General features: G+C 34.8%; 1 protein-coding gene across 3 annotated transcripts in view; it reads left to right on the forward strand.

The window, feature by feature from the left end:
• Positions 1-17,945, forward strand: part of CDH7 (cadherin 7) — a 131,697-nt gene that overhangs the window by 90,093 nt on the left and 23,659 nt on the right. For all 3 annotated transcript variants that reach the window (XM_025365415.1, XM_025365414.1, XM_025365413.1), the window contains exons 7-10: positions 783-1,036; positions 14,773-14,909; positions 15,878-15,999; positions 16,660-16,777. In XM_025365415.1, the coding sequence (XP_025221200.1) occupies positions 783-1,036; positions 14,773-14,909; positions 15,878-15,999; positions 16,660-16,777 (631 nt within the window). The remainder of the gene's footprint in view (positions 1-782; positions 1,037-14,772; positions 14,910-15,877; positions 16,000-16,659; positions 16,778-17,945) is intronic.

Genomic DNA, 17,945 nt, shown 5'->3' on the forward strand with positions numbered 1-17,945 from the left:
TAAAATCCCTAATAAAAACTTGCTGGTTTTACGGCTCAAGGTCATCATCACGGTCCTACCAATATGTGATGACACCCCCAAAGGCCCAGCTGTAAAATTTCTCTCTTTGTACTCTTTCTCTTTATTTCTCAGATTGGCTGACACTTAGGGAAAATAGAACCTACATTGAAATATTGGGGGCTGGTTCCCCCAATAATCTAGTATATTTTGATGGAGGAATAGTGAAGGCAGACATGATGGGTGCTTCATGGAGAAGAACTGGCCATGTTTGCAGATTGAACAACCTCAGGATGGCACACTTGCCCCTGCAACCACACTTTGAGTGCTCTGAAAACTCAGAATCCTAATGTAGTCCCCAAAATCACTGACCTTTAAATGAGAAATTCAATAGAAAGTGATGTTTTTCTTAATTTTTAAAGTACACCCTGGGTAGTACAGTTAAATCACATGGTGGAAGAATATTACATTGAAAGTCCCTGTTGGAAAAATATAAATTTGACCAGTTTTTCTTTCAAATAATATTCCAAAGACTGATATCTGTCTGTTCATGCAGCGTATAGCGGCAGAGTGGATGAAGTTGATTCAGAAGCACTAACCATCGTTTGTGAGCCAGGAAAGCAGCAAGAACTCTGATTGGCATTGTTATTTATTATTTTTGAATGCTGATGGTGCATTTACATGACAGAGTCTTTCCTGTGCTTATTGACATTCATAAATGAAAAGGCTCTGCTTTGCTGACTATTTAACCGGTAATTTAATTTTCCTAATGACTTTCTTTACAGGAACTGGATTTTGAAGCCAAAACAAGTTACACACTACGGATAGAAGCTGCAAATAAAGATGCCGACCCCCGCTTTCTAAGCTTGGGTCCGTTCAGCGACACAACAACCGTGAAGATAATTGTGGAAGATGTGGATGAGCCCCCTGTGTTCTCTTCACCCTTGTACCCTATGGAGGTGTCAGAAGCTACCCAGGTTGGGAATATCATTGGCACTGTAGCAGCTCATGACCCAGATTCTTCCAATAGCCCTGTGAGGTAAAAAGTCATTGCTCTCCTTGTCTATGGTTTTACAAACAGTGCATCTTTATTCACAACTCTTGTTTTATGCTATGATGCTTCTTTGTTCATAACAAATAAAAAACTATATATATATGTATATATATAGAGAGAGAGTTATAGCAGCAGAGGTAAAACAGGATTAGAAATATACATTTTACTAACTCAAAATCGTCATCTGATTATCAAGGCCATTATCAATGAGCCATGTTTTTAGTCATCCATTATTATCTACAAGCCATAGCTTATGTTTCTATTCAACTGATTATCCTGAACCTATTTTAAAGCAAAGCATGTTCAAAAATGAAGCGATGCATGTTTTAGTTGTAGGATACATGCATATGTTAGAAAAATAATTATATCAGCAATTCAAATTAGGGACTAATTTGAAAACAAATCATTTTATTGATATTGGTCTACTTGAACGGTATATATTTGTTCAGTTTAATATTTCCACTTAAAAAATTTTTAAAAACTATCTACATGCAAAGACTATTAAGAATATCCTTTCAGTAGTCTTATATCAAGGCTAGACACTGTGATAGCCAGATAATATCTTTAATACTGACACAATGGTGATATATAAGCATTTCAAAATATGTCAACCTTACATTTTGCACTTTTTAGCCATAATTTATAATCTGAGATCTACATGTGTTTTTGTGTGTATACATGTGTTTCTGTGAGACTTATTTGTTTAAGTTAACATTATAAAAAATAGAATATAATTGAAATAAAATGTCTATTGTATTATATGTCTTATTTGGGTTTGTAAGTAAAATACTTCACTTTTCAACATAAAGATTTGATTTTGATTACAAAGACTATAAGGTAAAAAAAGAAAAAGAAAACACAATGATTATTTTATATTCAGATATGTTCAATTATAAGCTATCCACAGATTTTTAGATTTAAATAATATTTAACAATGGTAAGTGCTTTTCAGCTAACTTTTGAGATAAGTCTGGACTTTGACTCTAAATTATCATGAAAATTACTTAATATTTGTTGGTTTAAAAAAGCCCATAATGTTGTTTCTTTCTAAACTAATAAAGTGATTATATACATTTATACACACACACACATATTTTAAAGTAGTATATATACATATATGTATGTGTGTATGTGTGTGTATATATATGTGTGTATATATAGAGAGAGAACCTTGTAAAGGATTGGTATAGAATAATAGTTATTTAAAAAATGAAATCATACATATTATGTCCTTATCTAGACAGCAATTTCAGAATGTATTGATGATTATACTGTTTTTAATGTGGTGATAATAGACCATTTCTGAGAATATAATCTGTGCACAAGAATATTTATGAATCACAAATATAGCAGATAGAATAAGCCTTCCCCTCTTCTCTGTAATTGCCCTGCCTTCATGGTCAAGAAAATTTCCTGACTGCAGTTCAGCCCCACATACCAAGTTATATTAATTTGGGCAAAGATGAGTGTGAGTTTTGTTATAGCATTCCATCTCTTAGTGAAACCTTAAATCTCTTGCCCTCATGAACAATCAACCACAGCACAATTACTGGCATAGATTAGCTGCTTAGGACAATTTGGTTTTTGCTTGAATCATTTAATTTAATGGAAAGAGAGACATGCTTTCATAAAGTTGGAGATATGGAGAAAGAAAGACATTAATATATATCATAATTTACTACTAAAATGAATGATGGAGCCAGGTGGGATGACAAATGCCTGTAGTTCTAGCTACTTGGGAGGCTGAAACAGGAGGATCACTTGAGACCAGGAGTTCTAGATTGCAGTAAGCTACAATTGCACTTGTAAGTAACCATTGCACTCCAGCCTGGACAACATAGTGAGACCCCTGTCTCTAAAATAAATAAATGAATAAGTAAAATGAAAGGATTTAAGAATATTTTCATTGATTGCATTGATATTTTTATCCTGTTCAAATTCTTCTATTACCCAGTCCCTTGTTGTCATTCTGTTGAAGCCTTTCATAGAAAATATTTCACTTTTTATAGTATTTTTGTTGAAAAAATGTCAATGTTATTATATAATAATTTGAAGAATAAGAAGGAATAGAGGGCCCAAGTGGAAGGTGACTTGAGAAAGAGCAAGTAGTGACTAGAGAGAGATGAAGTGAGCTCCAGGTCTGTTCTCTGAAGGACAGAGGTCAAAGGCTGAACTTCTGATTTTGGAAGTAAAAATCTCTGTGGTCTTTATCAGTGAAAGAGTACCTACCCAGCACCATATTTTTTACCCCACTTTCATTTCCTTAAAAGTAATGACGGTGACCTGGAAGTTCAAGTTAGTATTAGCTTACATTGTTATCTCACAAATAGAGAAATAGACAGACTTTGTCCCCAGTGAATTAAACTTTTATTTTGAATATATGAATATTTCTTTTGCATTTGTAGAATTAATTTCTTGAGTCACGTTTAATACTTACATAGTTGAAAGTTTTTACATGATTTTCATAAGGTCAGCACAATTATTTGCACCTTTTTTTTTTCTGCATTTGTCTTTCTCATACTTCTCTTCCTCTATCCTTTAATATAATATCCCTTAAGAGGCCAGTCTCTTTATTTTATAATTTGTTGAGTCTGCATTACTCTCATGCATTCTCTTGAAGACTGGTTTCCTTCCCAGCACTGCTGTTTGTGGAACGACCTAGGAGATGTCACCTTGCTTCCTATGTCTTTGTATTAGCCAGCAAAAAGGAAAAGTAACTGATGCTTTATCCCAGGATTTTCTGATGATTGACTAAGAGAGAGAAAGTAAATGAAGCTTTTAAACTGTGAATCATGACTTAAATATTACCATGTATTATCATTATGTATTGCTATTATTATAGGTTATTGTGTTTTCATGCCATTTTAATTCTGAGATTAATGAAGTCAGTAAAAGAGACATAGCATTTTATACGCAACCATATTGGCAATCTATATTGCAGGTTGTTTTGTACTCACACATATTCCAAAAGATATAACATATTGTAGGGCTTTTTGATGAATATAAACATGTATTTGCATTAGGCACTCCAATAACTATCAAAATGTAAATCCTGTCTCATAATATATGTTTAACATAATAAAACATATGTTAATAGATGAATAAATAGCAGTCTTCTGAGGTACTAGGAAAAGTGAATCTCCAGATTGAGATGGAGCATGAGGAGTCTTAACAATTGTGAGCTTTTTGCGTTACACCTTTAGCAATATTGTAGTTCTTTGAGGAATGAAAAAGCATTATTTGTTTTGTTAACTAGCCGGGCGAGGTGGCGGGCGTCTGTAGTCCCAGCTACTCGGGAGGCTGAGGCAGGAGAATGGCGTAAACCCGGGAGGCGGAGCTTGCAGTGAGCTGAGATCCGGCCACTGCACTCCAGCCTGGGCCACAGAGCGAGACTCTGTCTCAAAAAAAAAAAAAAAAAAAAAAAAAAAGCATTATTTGTTTTGTTGTAATTGTTTAAAATTAGACCAGTAGGGTTTGACTTGTAAAATAATATAGCCAATGGGATGATTAGTTTTGAATTTATTGACATTATTTGTTGTATAATACTGAAATCTAGCATATGTCATTTATGTTTGTAATATTTTCTGATATATGAGGCAATAAGTTAAAATTCTAGAAAATATATATTTAGTTGCCCCCAGCAAGGCAAAGTTGATACTGTCTTCCTACATGATCCCTGCTTTGCACAGCATTTTAAAATGTCTACCTACTTTACTGAAGTACCAACCAAAGGTTATGCATAACTCTTCTCTGTGAATCCTTTAAAAAAGACTGGGGCACCTACATGACTATTGGAACCTGAGCATTTTGATGTTCACAAGTGTAGTTGTCATAGATGGAAAGATTAAGCCGCAAGTCCAGTAAACCACCATTTCATGTACACTGTACTGTCCGTTTGTGGCAGGGGGTGGTATGTGGAAATAAAACCATATGTAAACTAAAATTGCAGTCAAAGCCAAGGGTGGAAGTTAGTTGATACTTGAGAATACTTAGAGGAAAATTGGTTTTTTTTTTTTTAGGAAAAATGGGTAATTGAGGGCAAGCATGTTTCTGGCTTGTTATTTGATAAGTAGCTGTTTATCACATCATGTATTTTGGCCCTAAGTACTCAATATTGGGCTTTATCTCTTGAACTTGGAAGGACAGATTGTGGTCTGTTGATTCTGGTCATGTTTCTGAATGATAGAAACTTCACTTCTGTGTTTCTCATCCAAGATGGTAAAAGCTGTAAGAACACCCTAAAGTCTAGAGGATTTGACTCATTTTTCATGTCAGCATTGGCAGACTGATCAATGACTGAACAGGCATTCATTAAAAACCTGTGTTATGCAAGGCACTGGGGAAATGCTAATGAGAAAACAAAGATAAATAAAACATTTCCTCTGACCTTAAGGAACTTATAATCTGGATGAAGTAATAAGATCTCATAAAAGTTAAACAATATGGGGAAAAATATGCCAGCACTGTAATATGGCAAATTGTAAGATAAATAATCAGCACTCCAAGTTCAGGCTGTGAGATTTCATGTGAAGGAGAGGTAGAGTAAGTAGGGCTTCAAGGGATGGCAAGATTTGGACAAGCCAAGAAAACATCATGCAAAATACATTTATGTTTTATTTGGTTATATCTTGAAAGCCTAGTACTAAATTATGAAATAAGCAAATTCATTTCTGCAGGCATCACAGCAAACCCAAAGTTCCTATGCTAAAAATGACCAATGAAATGGAACATGATATTATTACAAATAAGATCAGATATGAATACAGGAAAAGAAAAAGTACTAGGCATCATTTTAAGCATTTCTAATAATCTAATTATAGAAATATGTTTATATTTATGTTAAAGGATTCTTGGATAATATTTACCTGTGGGCTTTTTCAACATTCCTGGTATTGTATACCCTCACATAAAAACTGGTAATAGTATATCAGAAATTCCTTTTTGTGACTAGTGTGAACATATTTGGAGTATTTGAATAATTCAATGTGTATTTTTTGAGTAGCTTGTATTAATGCATTTATGTGCACATATGAAATCTAAATTATTTGTGAATATCTATTTTATTCTAAGAAAATTAGCAAGCTGATAACATAACATACAGAAAAATAATAGCAGCAGTAAAACTGATTAACTTAAAAAGTAGCGGATATTAAATCTGTGAGAAGACTATAAGCTGTACTCTGTTTCAAACTACTGCTCATTTTAGCATAACTACCACTAAAAATGAAAAAAGAGAGTATATGTTCATGTCTGGTGAAAACATAAAGTGTTTTTGTTAGAGTAGTGTACTTACTATCCAGAGATAATTTTTGTAGAGTTAAAGTTTCTAGGAAATGCCTAATTTATTTGAGCCATCTTTTTCTCTTCTCTTCTCTTCTCTTTTTTTCTCTTGTCTTCTCTTCTCTCTCTTCTCTTCTCTTTCTCTTTTCTTTTGCCCAGCTGGAGTGCAGTGGTGCAATCTTGGTTCACTGCAACTTCTGCCTCCCGAGTTCAAGCAATTCTTCTGCCCCTACCTCCCAAGTAGCTGGCATTACAGGCATCCGCCACCATGCCTGGCTAATTTTTGTATTTTTAATAGAGACAGGGTCCCGCCGTGTTGGCCAGGCTTGCCTTGAACTCCTAACCTCAGGTGATCCACCTGCCTCAGCCTCCCAAAGTGCTGGGATTACAGGTATAAGCCACCACCCCGGCCGTTTTTTCATGTTTTATTATATTGCTGTAGAATTACAAAGCTCTGCTGTCAGCGAAGCCTTTCTTAGTTACCTTTTTGGAAGACTCCAGGTAAAATAAATTCATTGAAAATTACATTTGTTCTGATTTGTTTCTTACAGTATTTTTCATATCTAAAATACTTATTGAGGGCTGGGCATGGTGGCTCACATCTGTAATTTCAGCGTTTTGGGAGGCCACGGCAGGTGGATCATTTGAAGCCAGGAGTTTGAGACCAGCCTGGCCCATGTGGTGAAGCCCTGTCCTTACAAAAAATACAAAAATTACCCAGGTGTAGTGGTGCATGCCTGTAATCCCAGCTACTTGGGAGGCTGAGGCAGAAGAATCTCTTGAAATCAGGAGGTGGAGGGTGCAGTGAACTGAGATGATGCCACTGCACTCCAGCCTCAGTGACACAGTGATGCCCTGCCACACACACACACACACACACACACACGTATATTAAAAATATAATGTATAATTTATTAAATAAAATACTTAATGAAAAGTCACATTAATAAAGGAATACCAAAATTCAATGTTCTTGGTGTAAATGGTAGAGAATTATTCATGGGGTTAAAAAGTTAGGGAATATTACTTTTTATCATGTACTGTCCTCTTAACATTCTTTAACCGTAATCAACAGAAATTGGCCATGGTTAATTAAAAAAAGAAAGAAGTTTATTGGAATAATTGGGTATAGCTCAAAGAATCAAAGGAAAAAGTTGAATGACCAATCTTCAGAAAAGGAGAGGAGTAGGGTTCCTCTGTAAGTACTTGTAGCAGGCTCTTCAGAATGTGGCAACTGTGATGAATCAGCTGCAACTCTTTTCTTGCAGCTCTCTGTTTAAGATTCACATTTGCTGCAGAGGTTTTGTTTGTTTTTGTTTTTGTTTTTTTGCATATATTGATATATGTGGCCGTCTCTTCTCCAAAACGTTCTGGACCTCTTGAGTGCCATGAAGATTGCATATGAGATTTGAAAAAGTTTAAAACCCTAAAGGAAAATTATGTTGACGTAGTCAGAAGAGGGGTGAGCAAGGTGTCTGCTATCATTAAGTTCAGAAATCAATAGTTCATTTTTATTCTTTTTTTTTTTTTTTTTTGAAACAAGTCCTCACTCTATTGCCCAGGCTGGAGTGCAGTGACACAATCATGGCTCACTGCAACTTCTACCTTCTGCGCTCAGGTGATCCTCCCATTTCAGCCTCCCCAGCAGCTAGGACAACAGGCACATACCACCACGGCCAACTAATTTTTTGTAGAGCTGGGGCTTTGCCATGTTGCCTAGGCTGGTCTCTAACTCCTGAATTCAAGCATTCCACCCACCTCGGCCTTCCAAAATGCTGGGATTATAGGCGTGAGCCACAGGGCCCGGCCTCAATAGTTTATTTTGAAGTTTACTTATCATTAAATTCCTAAGAGGCAAGCATTATTATTACTATGTTCTTAGAAGTAAATACATCCCTGGCCACATAGTTAGAAAATATGGTTCCAGGATTTTAGTGAGGTCTATATCAAACCTGTACGATCCTTACAGCAATCCACATAGACACATGCAAATGCCCACACACATACTGACAAACTTTATAGTAGGTTAAATTTTCAATTCAAATTATTCATCTATTTCAATTGATGAAACTTGCTGATGCTTTTTTATTACATTATCTTTTGCCACTTTGGGAGTACTGATGATATATTTGTGTTAATCTAGCTCACTCACCCCCACTTTCTGTTTGTGAACACTGATATGCAAATTAATAGCTGGTGATAAGAATGCTACCTGTGAATATAAAGAAGAACATTTTAATTGATCTCTTTAGCTTATCAAATAGCTGCAGGATAATCGCCGGTATTCATTAGGGAATTCATTTTGTAACAGATGTTCAAACACTGAAGACACACAGATGTATGAGATACGGTCTTTTGCAGAAACCCTCTTGTTATGTAGCTGTAGAAGAGATCTTACATGAAAACTCATTTTAAAAAATTCAGTGTTAGATCTGAAAATGATCATTAATCTTGTAAACCTTTCTCATTGAGCAAATGAAGAAACAGAAAAAGCACAGATGAAAAGCCCCGATTAGTACAGTAGGTTAGTGACAGGGTCATGGCCAGAAACACTGTCCCTTAATCCTCAGTCTATGGTTCCTGGTGGTGTAGCACAAGGAACATTCGGTAAACTCCACGTATCACACACCCTGCAGGTTTTCTTTAAAAAGCATGACTTCTGATGTAATTGGAAAGGCATGCTGCTTTAATGCTACTAGTTTGTCTTCTTCAAGGACTAGCAGGACTGAAATAATTGGAAACGAGGAAAAACAGGGATACAGAATGACCAACATGAGAAAAGGCACAGAATTGGAGATGTGTGTGGCATATATTTGTTCACCAATTAATACATCAGTTTGACTGGTTATGAGTGTAGATAGGAAAGCGGGGGGCGGGGGGGAAACCAAATAGAAGCTGAATTATATAGATGTAGGTGGCTGAAACTACAATTAATGTATATGCAACATAGTATGCTGGAAAACTGGCTCAAATAGTCATGATTCTGAATCTTGGATCCAACCCCCAACTGTGAAATTTTAGAGTCCAGTATTGAAATAACCTCAATAATAACATATGCTTGCGTTAGTTAGAAATTGTGCTTGGCTAGTAGCAGCAAAGCTTAACACTAATGACATACTAATGAGAAGTCGGGAGCTATGCTCTCAAGGACTGACACCTTGGCAGTATAATGCCATCAAGAGCCTTGGCTTCATTTTTTAAGCACTTGTCACCGCTTATTTACAATATGGCTTCTGGATCTCTTCCATTATGTTTATGCCTCAGGTGAGAGAAAGGGGAAGGGCAGAAATCAAATACCAGATAAATTAACAACTATCACTCATGCTTTAAGGAGTTTTTCAATTAGGCTGTAGGCTAAAAATGTATTTTGTACTTCATTTCCCAAAACTTAAATAAAAAGACACCACATCTACAAGGGAGGCTAGCAAATATAGTTTTTCAGCTGGACGTATGGCTGACTCTAACAAAAGCACAGTTCTTTTAACAGGACGTAAGAGAAATATAATTATTAGGTATGCAAATGGAAGTTTCTGCCACTATATGACTTTTCATATTTGTTTGAGAATTAAGGAAAGAAGGTAAACTACATTTTAAATATTACATCCTGCAAAGAGAAAAGTTCAGAAGGTGGGGTAATTTGGGGAAAAGGTTGATAAATTTGCTCATAGATGTATCGAGATTGTGTTAGTGATGGTACAGGCATCTATAAAGCAGTGTACACAAATCTCAGGAACTAGTTTGAGACTGGATATTGAGATACAGAGCTGTCAGCATAGTAAGTGGATGGGGCAGAGGCTTAACTGCTGTTGCTCAAAAATGTGGAAGTGATCTCTCTGATTGTTCACTCCAACATACACTAAAGGTGGCCAAGTATTTTAGGCTGTATTTTGCAGAAGCTAGAGAGATTGTTCTAAGTCCACATACCACTCATGGCGTCAGAAGTTGCACTGTAGTTGGTGGTGGTTCATGATTAGGAAATCACGTATCCTCACACTTCTAGTTCAGCCTTCAATGAACTCAGGCAACTGCATTTCTCAAGTCCCTGGGCCAGTCAATCCACAACATCAAATAGTGTGTCCTTCCCGACTTCTTTTAGGGCCTTTCTTCTCTTGACTCAATGAGCCCTCCCACATTACTAAGGCAGAGATATTTTACACTTCTCATTCTAAAAAGTATCTGTATTTTCTTTATTTTTCTTACCTAAGGATTTTTTTTTCTCAAGCAACTTTATACATTAGCTAATGCTTTATACAACAACGTAAGATTTTTGCATGTCCAGAGGGACTGGTAGAAATAGGAAACCCCTTTAATGCTAGGTGATCCCAAGTCCTTGTCATTAAGAAATGTAATAACCACCAGGACTGTTCTGGATTGTCAGTCTAAACCTCGTGTTTGCCAAAGCATCCCATGTCTTCTCAAGTCAATACCTTTCTGCAAACATACCCTGACCTCCTTCATAACAACTTCTTAGTTTCTTCCTCAATATTTATTATTTCAGTTGCAAGTTTAAAAAAATTGTTTATGTAATGTATTTCCTGAAATAGTATGTCACTTGCAGGTGCTCAAGAATAATTGCCAAATGCATAAATGAATAAATGGAAGACATAAGGAAATTATAACATCATAAATTACCATATATATATATTATATATATGCTATTTAGTGAGATCTAAGTGGGAATTATAGTTATTAACAAATACACACAATTTAGAAGGGGGGCCAGACGTGGTGTGTGGTTCAAGCCTGTAATCCTAATACTTTGAGAGGCTGAGGCAGGAGAATTGCTTGAGCCTAGGAGTTAGGGACCAGCCCTGGAGGCATAGTGAGACCGTGTCTCTAAAAAAAAATACAAAAATTAGCTTGGCACATGGCCCATGTGTGTAGACCTTGCTCCTTGGGAGGCTGAGATGGGAGGATCACTTGAGCCTGAGAGGTTGAGGCTGTAGTGAGCTCATGGTTGCACCACTGTACTCCAGCCTGGGCTACAGAGTAGATTTTGTCTAAATAAATAAATAAATATATCTATAGGGGAAGCTGCAGAATTTATAATTCAGAAATGATAAATATTTGAATGATAGAAACTTTTGTGGCCCACGTTTTTTCAAAACAGATAGAGAAGGCCTAGGTTATAACTAGATCCCTAAATTATTTGTGGTTTTCTGTGAGGCAAATAGTGGTTGGAGACATTTAGCATATTAAATAAATTCTCCACTTTAAAATGTTTTTTATTCTAATGCTAGGATCTTTGAGACTATTGATAATAGAGGCAGGTGTTTTAGTTATTGACTTTAGCCCTGTGGGGAATTTCATGAATTCATTTAGACTGATGTCTGTCAAGTTCAAGGCCTTTTTGCCTTTAAGAATCTAGACATTTATTTTTTCATGAATATTCAAACATTATCTCAGTTATTAACTTAGAGATTTGACAAAGAACAATTCAGGCTTTAATATTGGCTCAATTGATGCATCAATGTATGGGTTATAATCTCATTAAGTTACAATCCTCTTATCAAACATTAATATCAGCTATCATATTGCCATTGAATATTATATAGAAGTGTATTTTATATATGTATATTGGTTGCATACATATAGATGTAGTATGTATGTACATGTATATATACATATGTATACATAGGTACACACATAATCCTGTTCTAAGTAAACATATTCCACCCCGTATCACACAGTAAATGCAGCTATGAAACCTGGATAGAGTGGAGCCATCAAAACTCTGAAAAGTAAATATTAGCAGGTAGTTTAGTGAAGAAGAGTACTACAAAGTATCTCCAAACCTGTGATGAGTTTACCATTATTTTCCCTCTACTGTCCCCTGTCCTGGAGTAATAATTAGAAAAACATTAGTGGAATAAATCCAAAGCAAGGTGAAAAAAATAAAACAATAAATGTAAGAGCAAAAGACAATGCATTTCAAAACAAATTATACAGAAATCAATAAAATTAAATGCTTGTTTTTTTTGAACAGACCTAAATATTGATAAATCTCTACCAACACTGAAAAAGGAAAAAAAAAAACAGAAAAAATGATAAATATTAAGAACAAAAGAGGAGATGTTACAGACCCTGCAAACATAAAAAACAGAAAAAGAAAATACTATAAACACGTCTACTGACATAAAGTTTATAATTTCAATGAAATTGGACAATTTGGAATAAATGGATCAATTATTCAAAAAGTGTTAACTCTCAAAACTCAACATGAAATAGATAGCCTAAATAATCCCATAACTATTAAATAAATTATAATTTTAGTTAAAAACTTTCTGAAAATGGAAATATTTGAGCCCAGATCACTTCAGTGACAAATTTTTACCAAAGACTTAAAGAAGAATTACCAATTCTACACAGTATTGTTCAGGAAATACAAGAAGAGGGAATGCATCCCAACATTTTTACACAGCCTTATTCTTACTACCAAAACCAGGTAGACGTAGTACAAGAAAGGAAAACTTTGATCAAGACTTTCATGCAAGTATTTTCCACAGAACATTTAGATAACTCAATCAAGCAATATATAAAAGAATAATTCACCATGATAAAGTAGGGTTTATCCCAGAAGCATAAGATTATTTTAATATTCAAAAGTTCATCAATATAATTCATCATATTAAGAAATTAAAGAAGAAAAAACACTGTCAGATAAATTGAAAAACATGGGGGAAGCTGACTCTCCTGCCATGAGGACACTCAGGCAGTGCTGTGAAGAGGAGTCTATTTGGAAGCACCAGCTCACCATCCATCCCATGCACATGCCATCAATGTGAATAAGACACTTCGAAACTGGATCCTCCAATCCCAGTCAAATCATCAAATCACAGTTGACCCAGCCAACATTGACTACAACCTCCTGTGAGATTAAGAGCTAAAACTGCCCTACAAACACACTTTCAAATTCCTGACTCAAACAAAATAAGATATATTATTATTATTGTTTCATGTCACTAAGTTTGATATATTACGATGTAATATGCATATACACAGGAGTAGTAATAATGAGGGCTCATAGTACATAAATAACTGATTTTAAGAAAATGTTACTAGTGTCAATAAATTGTAGATCCCTGTCAGGATGGAGAATTGCTGGAGTAGGACGTGGTGAACAGAGAGTAAGATGCTTGAAGTAGAGTTTCCAACAGTGATGCATATATTAGAGCTGACAAGTCAAGGGTATGTTCATAAGAATCCATGACAACTGGAGTAAAGGAGCAAATCAGGAATCAAGAAGGTGAAGAACATGAAAGACCATTATGTTTAATGGATCATGAGTGTAGTTGAAGCAGTTACTAATCACATGTCTAAAATGGGTGTATGCTTTTTTTTTCTGTTTGTTCTTTTGTTCATTTGTTTGTTTAATTGTTTGTTTTTAAATGAGAGCCATCTCACCCAACCAGAAAGACTGTGAGAGGAACCTGAAGATGATCATCATGAGGGGAGGGTGAATTTTGTGTATAAAACAAATAATAACATGGACAAAAATACAAGTGGAGCAGTAATTTTTCACTGCTGAAAAAATATTTGGATTACAGATACTTCGAGAAAAGACTTTTACATGCAAAAATAGCCATGCAATCTCAGGGGTTCTACTTTGAAACATGTCTTTAGAATCCTTGTCAAGACCACTGAGTAAGATTTGTTTAAAAAAAAAAAGAAAAGAAAGAGGGTTAATAACAGGTTGGTGCTGTCAGAACAAAAGATGTTACTAAGTATATACAAATGGGCAAGATGTTTACATGTTTCATTTTAGAAGGGTCCATAATCGTGAGCAGGGTTACCAAATATATTGTAAATGGTTTACAGGAGTCATAATAATAATAATGAATTTAGCCAGGGACGGTGGCTCACGTCTATAATCCTAGCATATTAGGAGTCTGAGACAGAAGGGTCACTTGAGCCCAGGAATTCAGGACCAGCCTGAGGAACATAGCAAGACCCTGCATCTACAAATAATAATAATAATAATAATAATAAAATGGCCAAATATGGTGTTGCATGCCTCTAGTCCTAGCTACTCAGGAGGCTGAGGTGTGAGAATCCCTTAAGCCCAGGAGTTCGAGGTTACAGTGATCCACTCCACCCCAGCCTGGGTGACAGCAAGACCCTGTATCAAAAATAAATAAATAATAATAGTAGTAATAATGAACTTGTAGTTCTAATGGCATATTCAAAGCCATTGTGAAGATCACTGTGGTGTTCATTTAGTACTGTCTGACAGAAAAGCAAATATATTAGTGAGACACAGGTTATAAACCATCTAATATGTGGGTAGAGTTTTAAACAAGGCATGCATTTATGTGATTAGTATGACAGATCAGAGAGTCAGTAGGATTTAGTGATGAGCTACATAAATAATGAAATAGTTTTAGCAAATTATAATCAAACATGCATGTTGAAGGCTTTTCTTTTCTTCAATGTTCAATTAGGTACTCAATTGACAGAAACACAGACTTGGAGAGATACTTCAATATTGATGCCAACAGTGGGGTCATCACAACTGCCAAGTCTTTGGATCGAGAGACAAATGCTGTTCACAATATCACAGTACTTGCAATGGAGAGCCGTAAGTTGTGAGGCTTAAAACTAAATTAAGATGGAGGACAGTGAGTGGAGAATCGATTGTCATGAGGTTGTAAATTCAACTTAATTAAAATAGTTCCTTATATGAATTGAACGAAAACTTGAGAATACCAAATTTCTAAGTTGTGAAATATACTTATCTTCACTGTCTTTGTATGCTAATAATTACAAAATTTATGAAAACCAAGGACTAAAAAACAATGGCCCTATATTGCCCTCACAGGATTTCTTGTTTTCTGATCACAATTCATATATCATGTTAATGCTGTTATGGAGTTAGTGAAATAGCTTATAATAATGAGTACATTGATCTATAACCAAGACATCTGGATTTGAATATTCTGATATTAACTAAGTTTAGTCCCTCATAAAAAATAAAATAAAATAATAAGTAATAAAAACTATTGAAAATTGAATGCATATTTGCATGTATATATGTATATGATATATTGTGTATTTTAATATGTATGCATTTATAATACATGTGTTGATAATACAAATGTATAGTCATGCAAATATGAGTTCTAACATCAAAGAATATTGAAATTCATGGTTTACCATTTATTCTTCTTTCAACAATTTTCTCATCAGGGACTAAAAAACTACAAGTACACATATAGACTATAAATATACATTTATATATATACATGTATATCCAAATACACATATAATCATGTATATGTATATATTTGGGTATACATATGTATGTATACATACACATATATGTATACACATGTATATGTGTATATATATACACACATATATACATATATACATACATATGAATGTATGTGAGTGTGTATTTGGATCATATTTTCAATTATCTATAGGTCCTTTTAAGTAATACAGCATTATGATTCTAGATTTCATTCTCAGCTTAGTCATTTTATTATTAGAATTGTGCTTTAGAGGGGCAAAGCGTAAATGATAAGACACTGTCTTATTTATTAGAGAATCCATCTCAAGTAGGAAGAGGCTATGTGGCCATCACTATTCTTGACATCAATGATAACGCCCCTGAATTTGCCATGGACTATGAGACCACCGTCTGTGAAAATGCCCAGCCAGGGCAGGTAAGAGTCTTCAGAACACTTTGCTTCTAATTTGTGGTTTCTTAAAAAATATCCAGCAGCAGTTGCCTTTGAAATTCTTCCAGCTTTAAGATAAAACATAATCAGCTTGTTTCAGCAAAACTAACACTTTGATGTGTAGCATGAACTAATATTAAAGGAACCTTCAAATTCCAGCTTAATTGGGGTGATGAAAATTCCTCAGGAAGAAAAGGTAAACGTTGTAAAAGCTCTGTTAAATGGCTAAGAACTTAAACTCCTTTAGGAGAAAGATAGCATAGTACGCTGATTGGGCTGTTTCCACCTTACACAACCAGGTTTAAGTGTCTTACAATTCTAAGAATTAAGTGCAGTTCAATCTCAGGTTGGTTTGTTCATCTATTGTTCAGTGTCTTGTGATGTTTCCCGGGATGTCTAATCAATTGGAGCAGCTTATTTCTGAAGTTCACAAAAGTGAATTCAAACGTGAACTAAGAAAAGGACATGATTTGTTTTTCCGAGCCCTTTTTTAGATTGGGTTCATAATAATACATTTGATCCTTTCTCCCTAGCTCATTCAGGGAGATGGTATTTATTATAAAGTGTAAAACTGCTTTGTCCTGACACAGAAGACTAAGCATAGCACACCAGTGTGCTTTCAACTTTTACTTTCTCTTTTCCTAGGTTATCCAGAAAATCAGTGCTGTGGATAAAGATGAGCCATCCAATGGACATCAGTTTTACTTCAGCTTAACAACGGATGCAACAAATAACCACAACTTTTCATTGAAAGATAACAAAGGTAATGTATTAATATTGTTACTGATAGAGGCAGCAGGTCCAGGTACTCTAAGCAAGTATTTTTCTCCCTCAGGAATACTGATTAGGGATTTTTTTTTTAAAGCAAAGACATTAATTAAAGGGCAATGAGCACCTCAAGTAATTTTTATCTATGGATTTACTGTCATGAAGGAAAAGGTGCTATTTAACTTATTTTAGGCCTAAAGCCAAATAGGAGGGAAAGTTAGATTTTTCTTATTGTTTTCTTATAGGCACTCATTTTTTTACTTGTGTACCAAGTTAATTATCCAAATAATATAATAAGTTGATGGTCAACTAAATACCCTAATAAGTACTATGCTCATAGATGCAACCTGAGACATAAGAACTGGACATTACACATTTTAATCTAAATCAGCTTTGACTTAATGTTTTCAATAATAACACCCCTTACTCTTTTATTTTTACATAAATGCAAATGTAATTCATGCAAATAATAATGACATATTTATGAGCTAAGAAATATTAAAAATAACAAAATGACTCCCTCTCATGTCAGATTGTATTTCTCTGCTTCAAAGGTAAACAGTCTTAGCGGTTTCCTAAATATCATTACAGTAAAAAAACACAAATACCGATAAGTAGATTTTAGTTTTGCATAATGTTATATATTGACAATTATGAGAACTTAAAGCATGAGAACCTGCTATCATTGTCTAATTTTGAATTATATATTTGTACGAGTTTTTATTCAAGATATTTATTTTAGAGGAAGGAGAGCATTTGAAACTGACGTAGAGGGTGAATAGTACCCCCAACAACATGGAAAATACCTATTTTTAAAAATTTATATTGTTTATGTAAATCTGGTTTTAGGGAAAAATACAGAAGTGGATTTGCTAGTCAGTACTGGCTTGTTTAAAACACACTTACTACCAAAAGGTGGACAAGAACTTTTGCCTGAAGCCATCACCTTATTTAGTGCAACCTAGGCCTCAACAATTCAATCGGAAAATAATAATTTTTCCTGATCTTATTTCCTACTCAATGAGAATACTATTGTGTCCCTTTAGTAATATAAAAGGTAGAGCATTCTCTACATGGGTAACTCCAGACTCACTGACTTAGACATAGTTAAGAAGAATAATTCTCAGCATTTAGATTCGTCTGGTACAAATGCAGAGAAGGGA

The sequence above is a fragment of the Theropithecus gelada genome, chromosome 18 (genome assembly GCF_003255815.1).
Source record: "Theropithecus gelada isolate Dixy chromosome 18, Tgel_1.0, whole genome shotgun sequence".
NCBI classification, from domain to species: domain Eukaryota; kingdom Metazoa; phylum Chordata; class Mammalia; order Primates; family Cercopithecidae; genus Theropithecus; species Theropithecus gelada.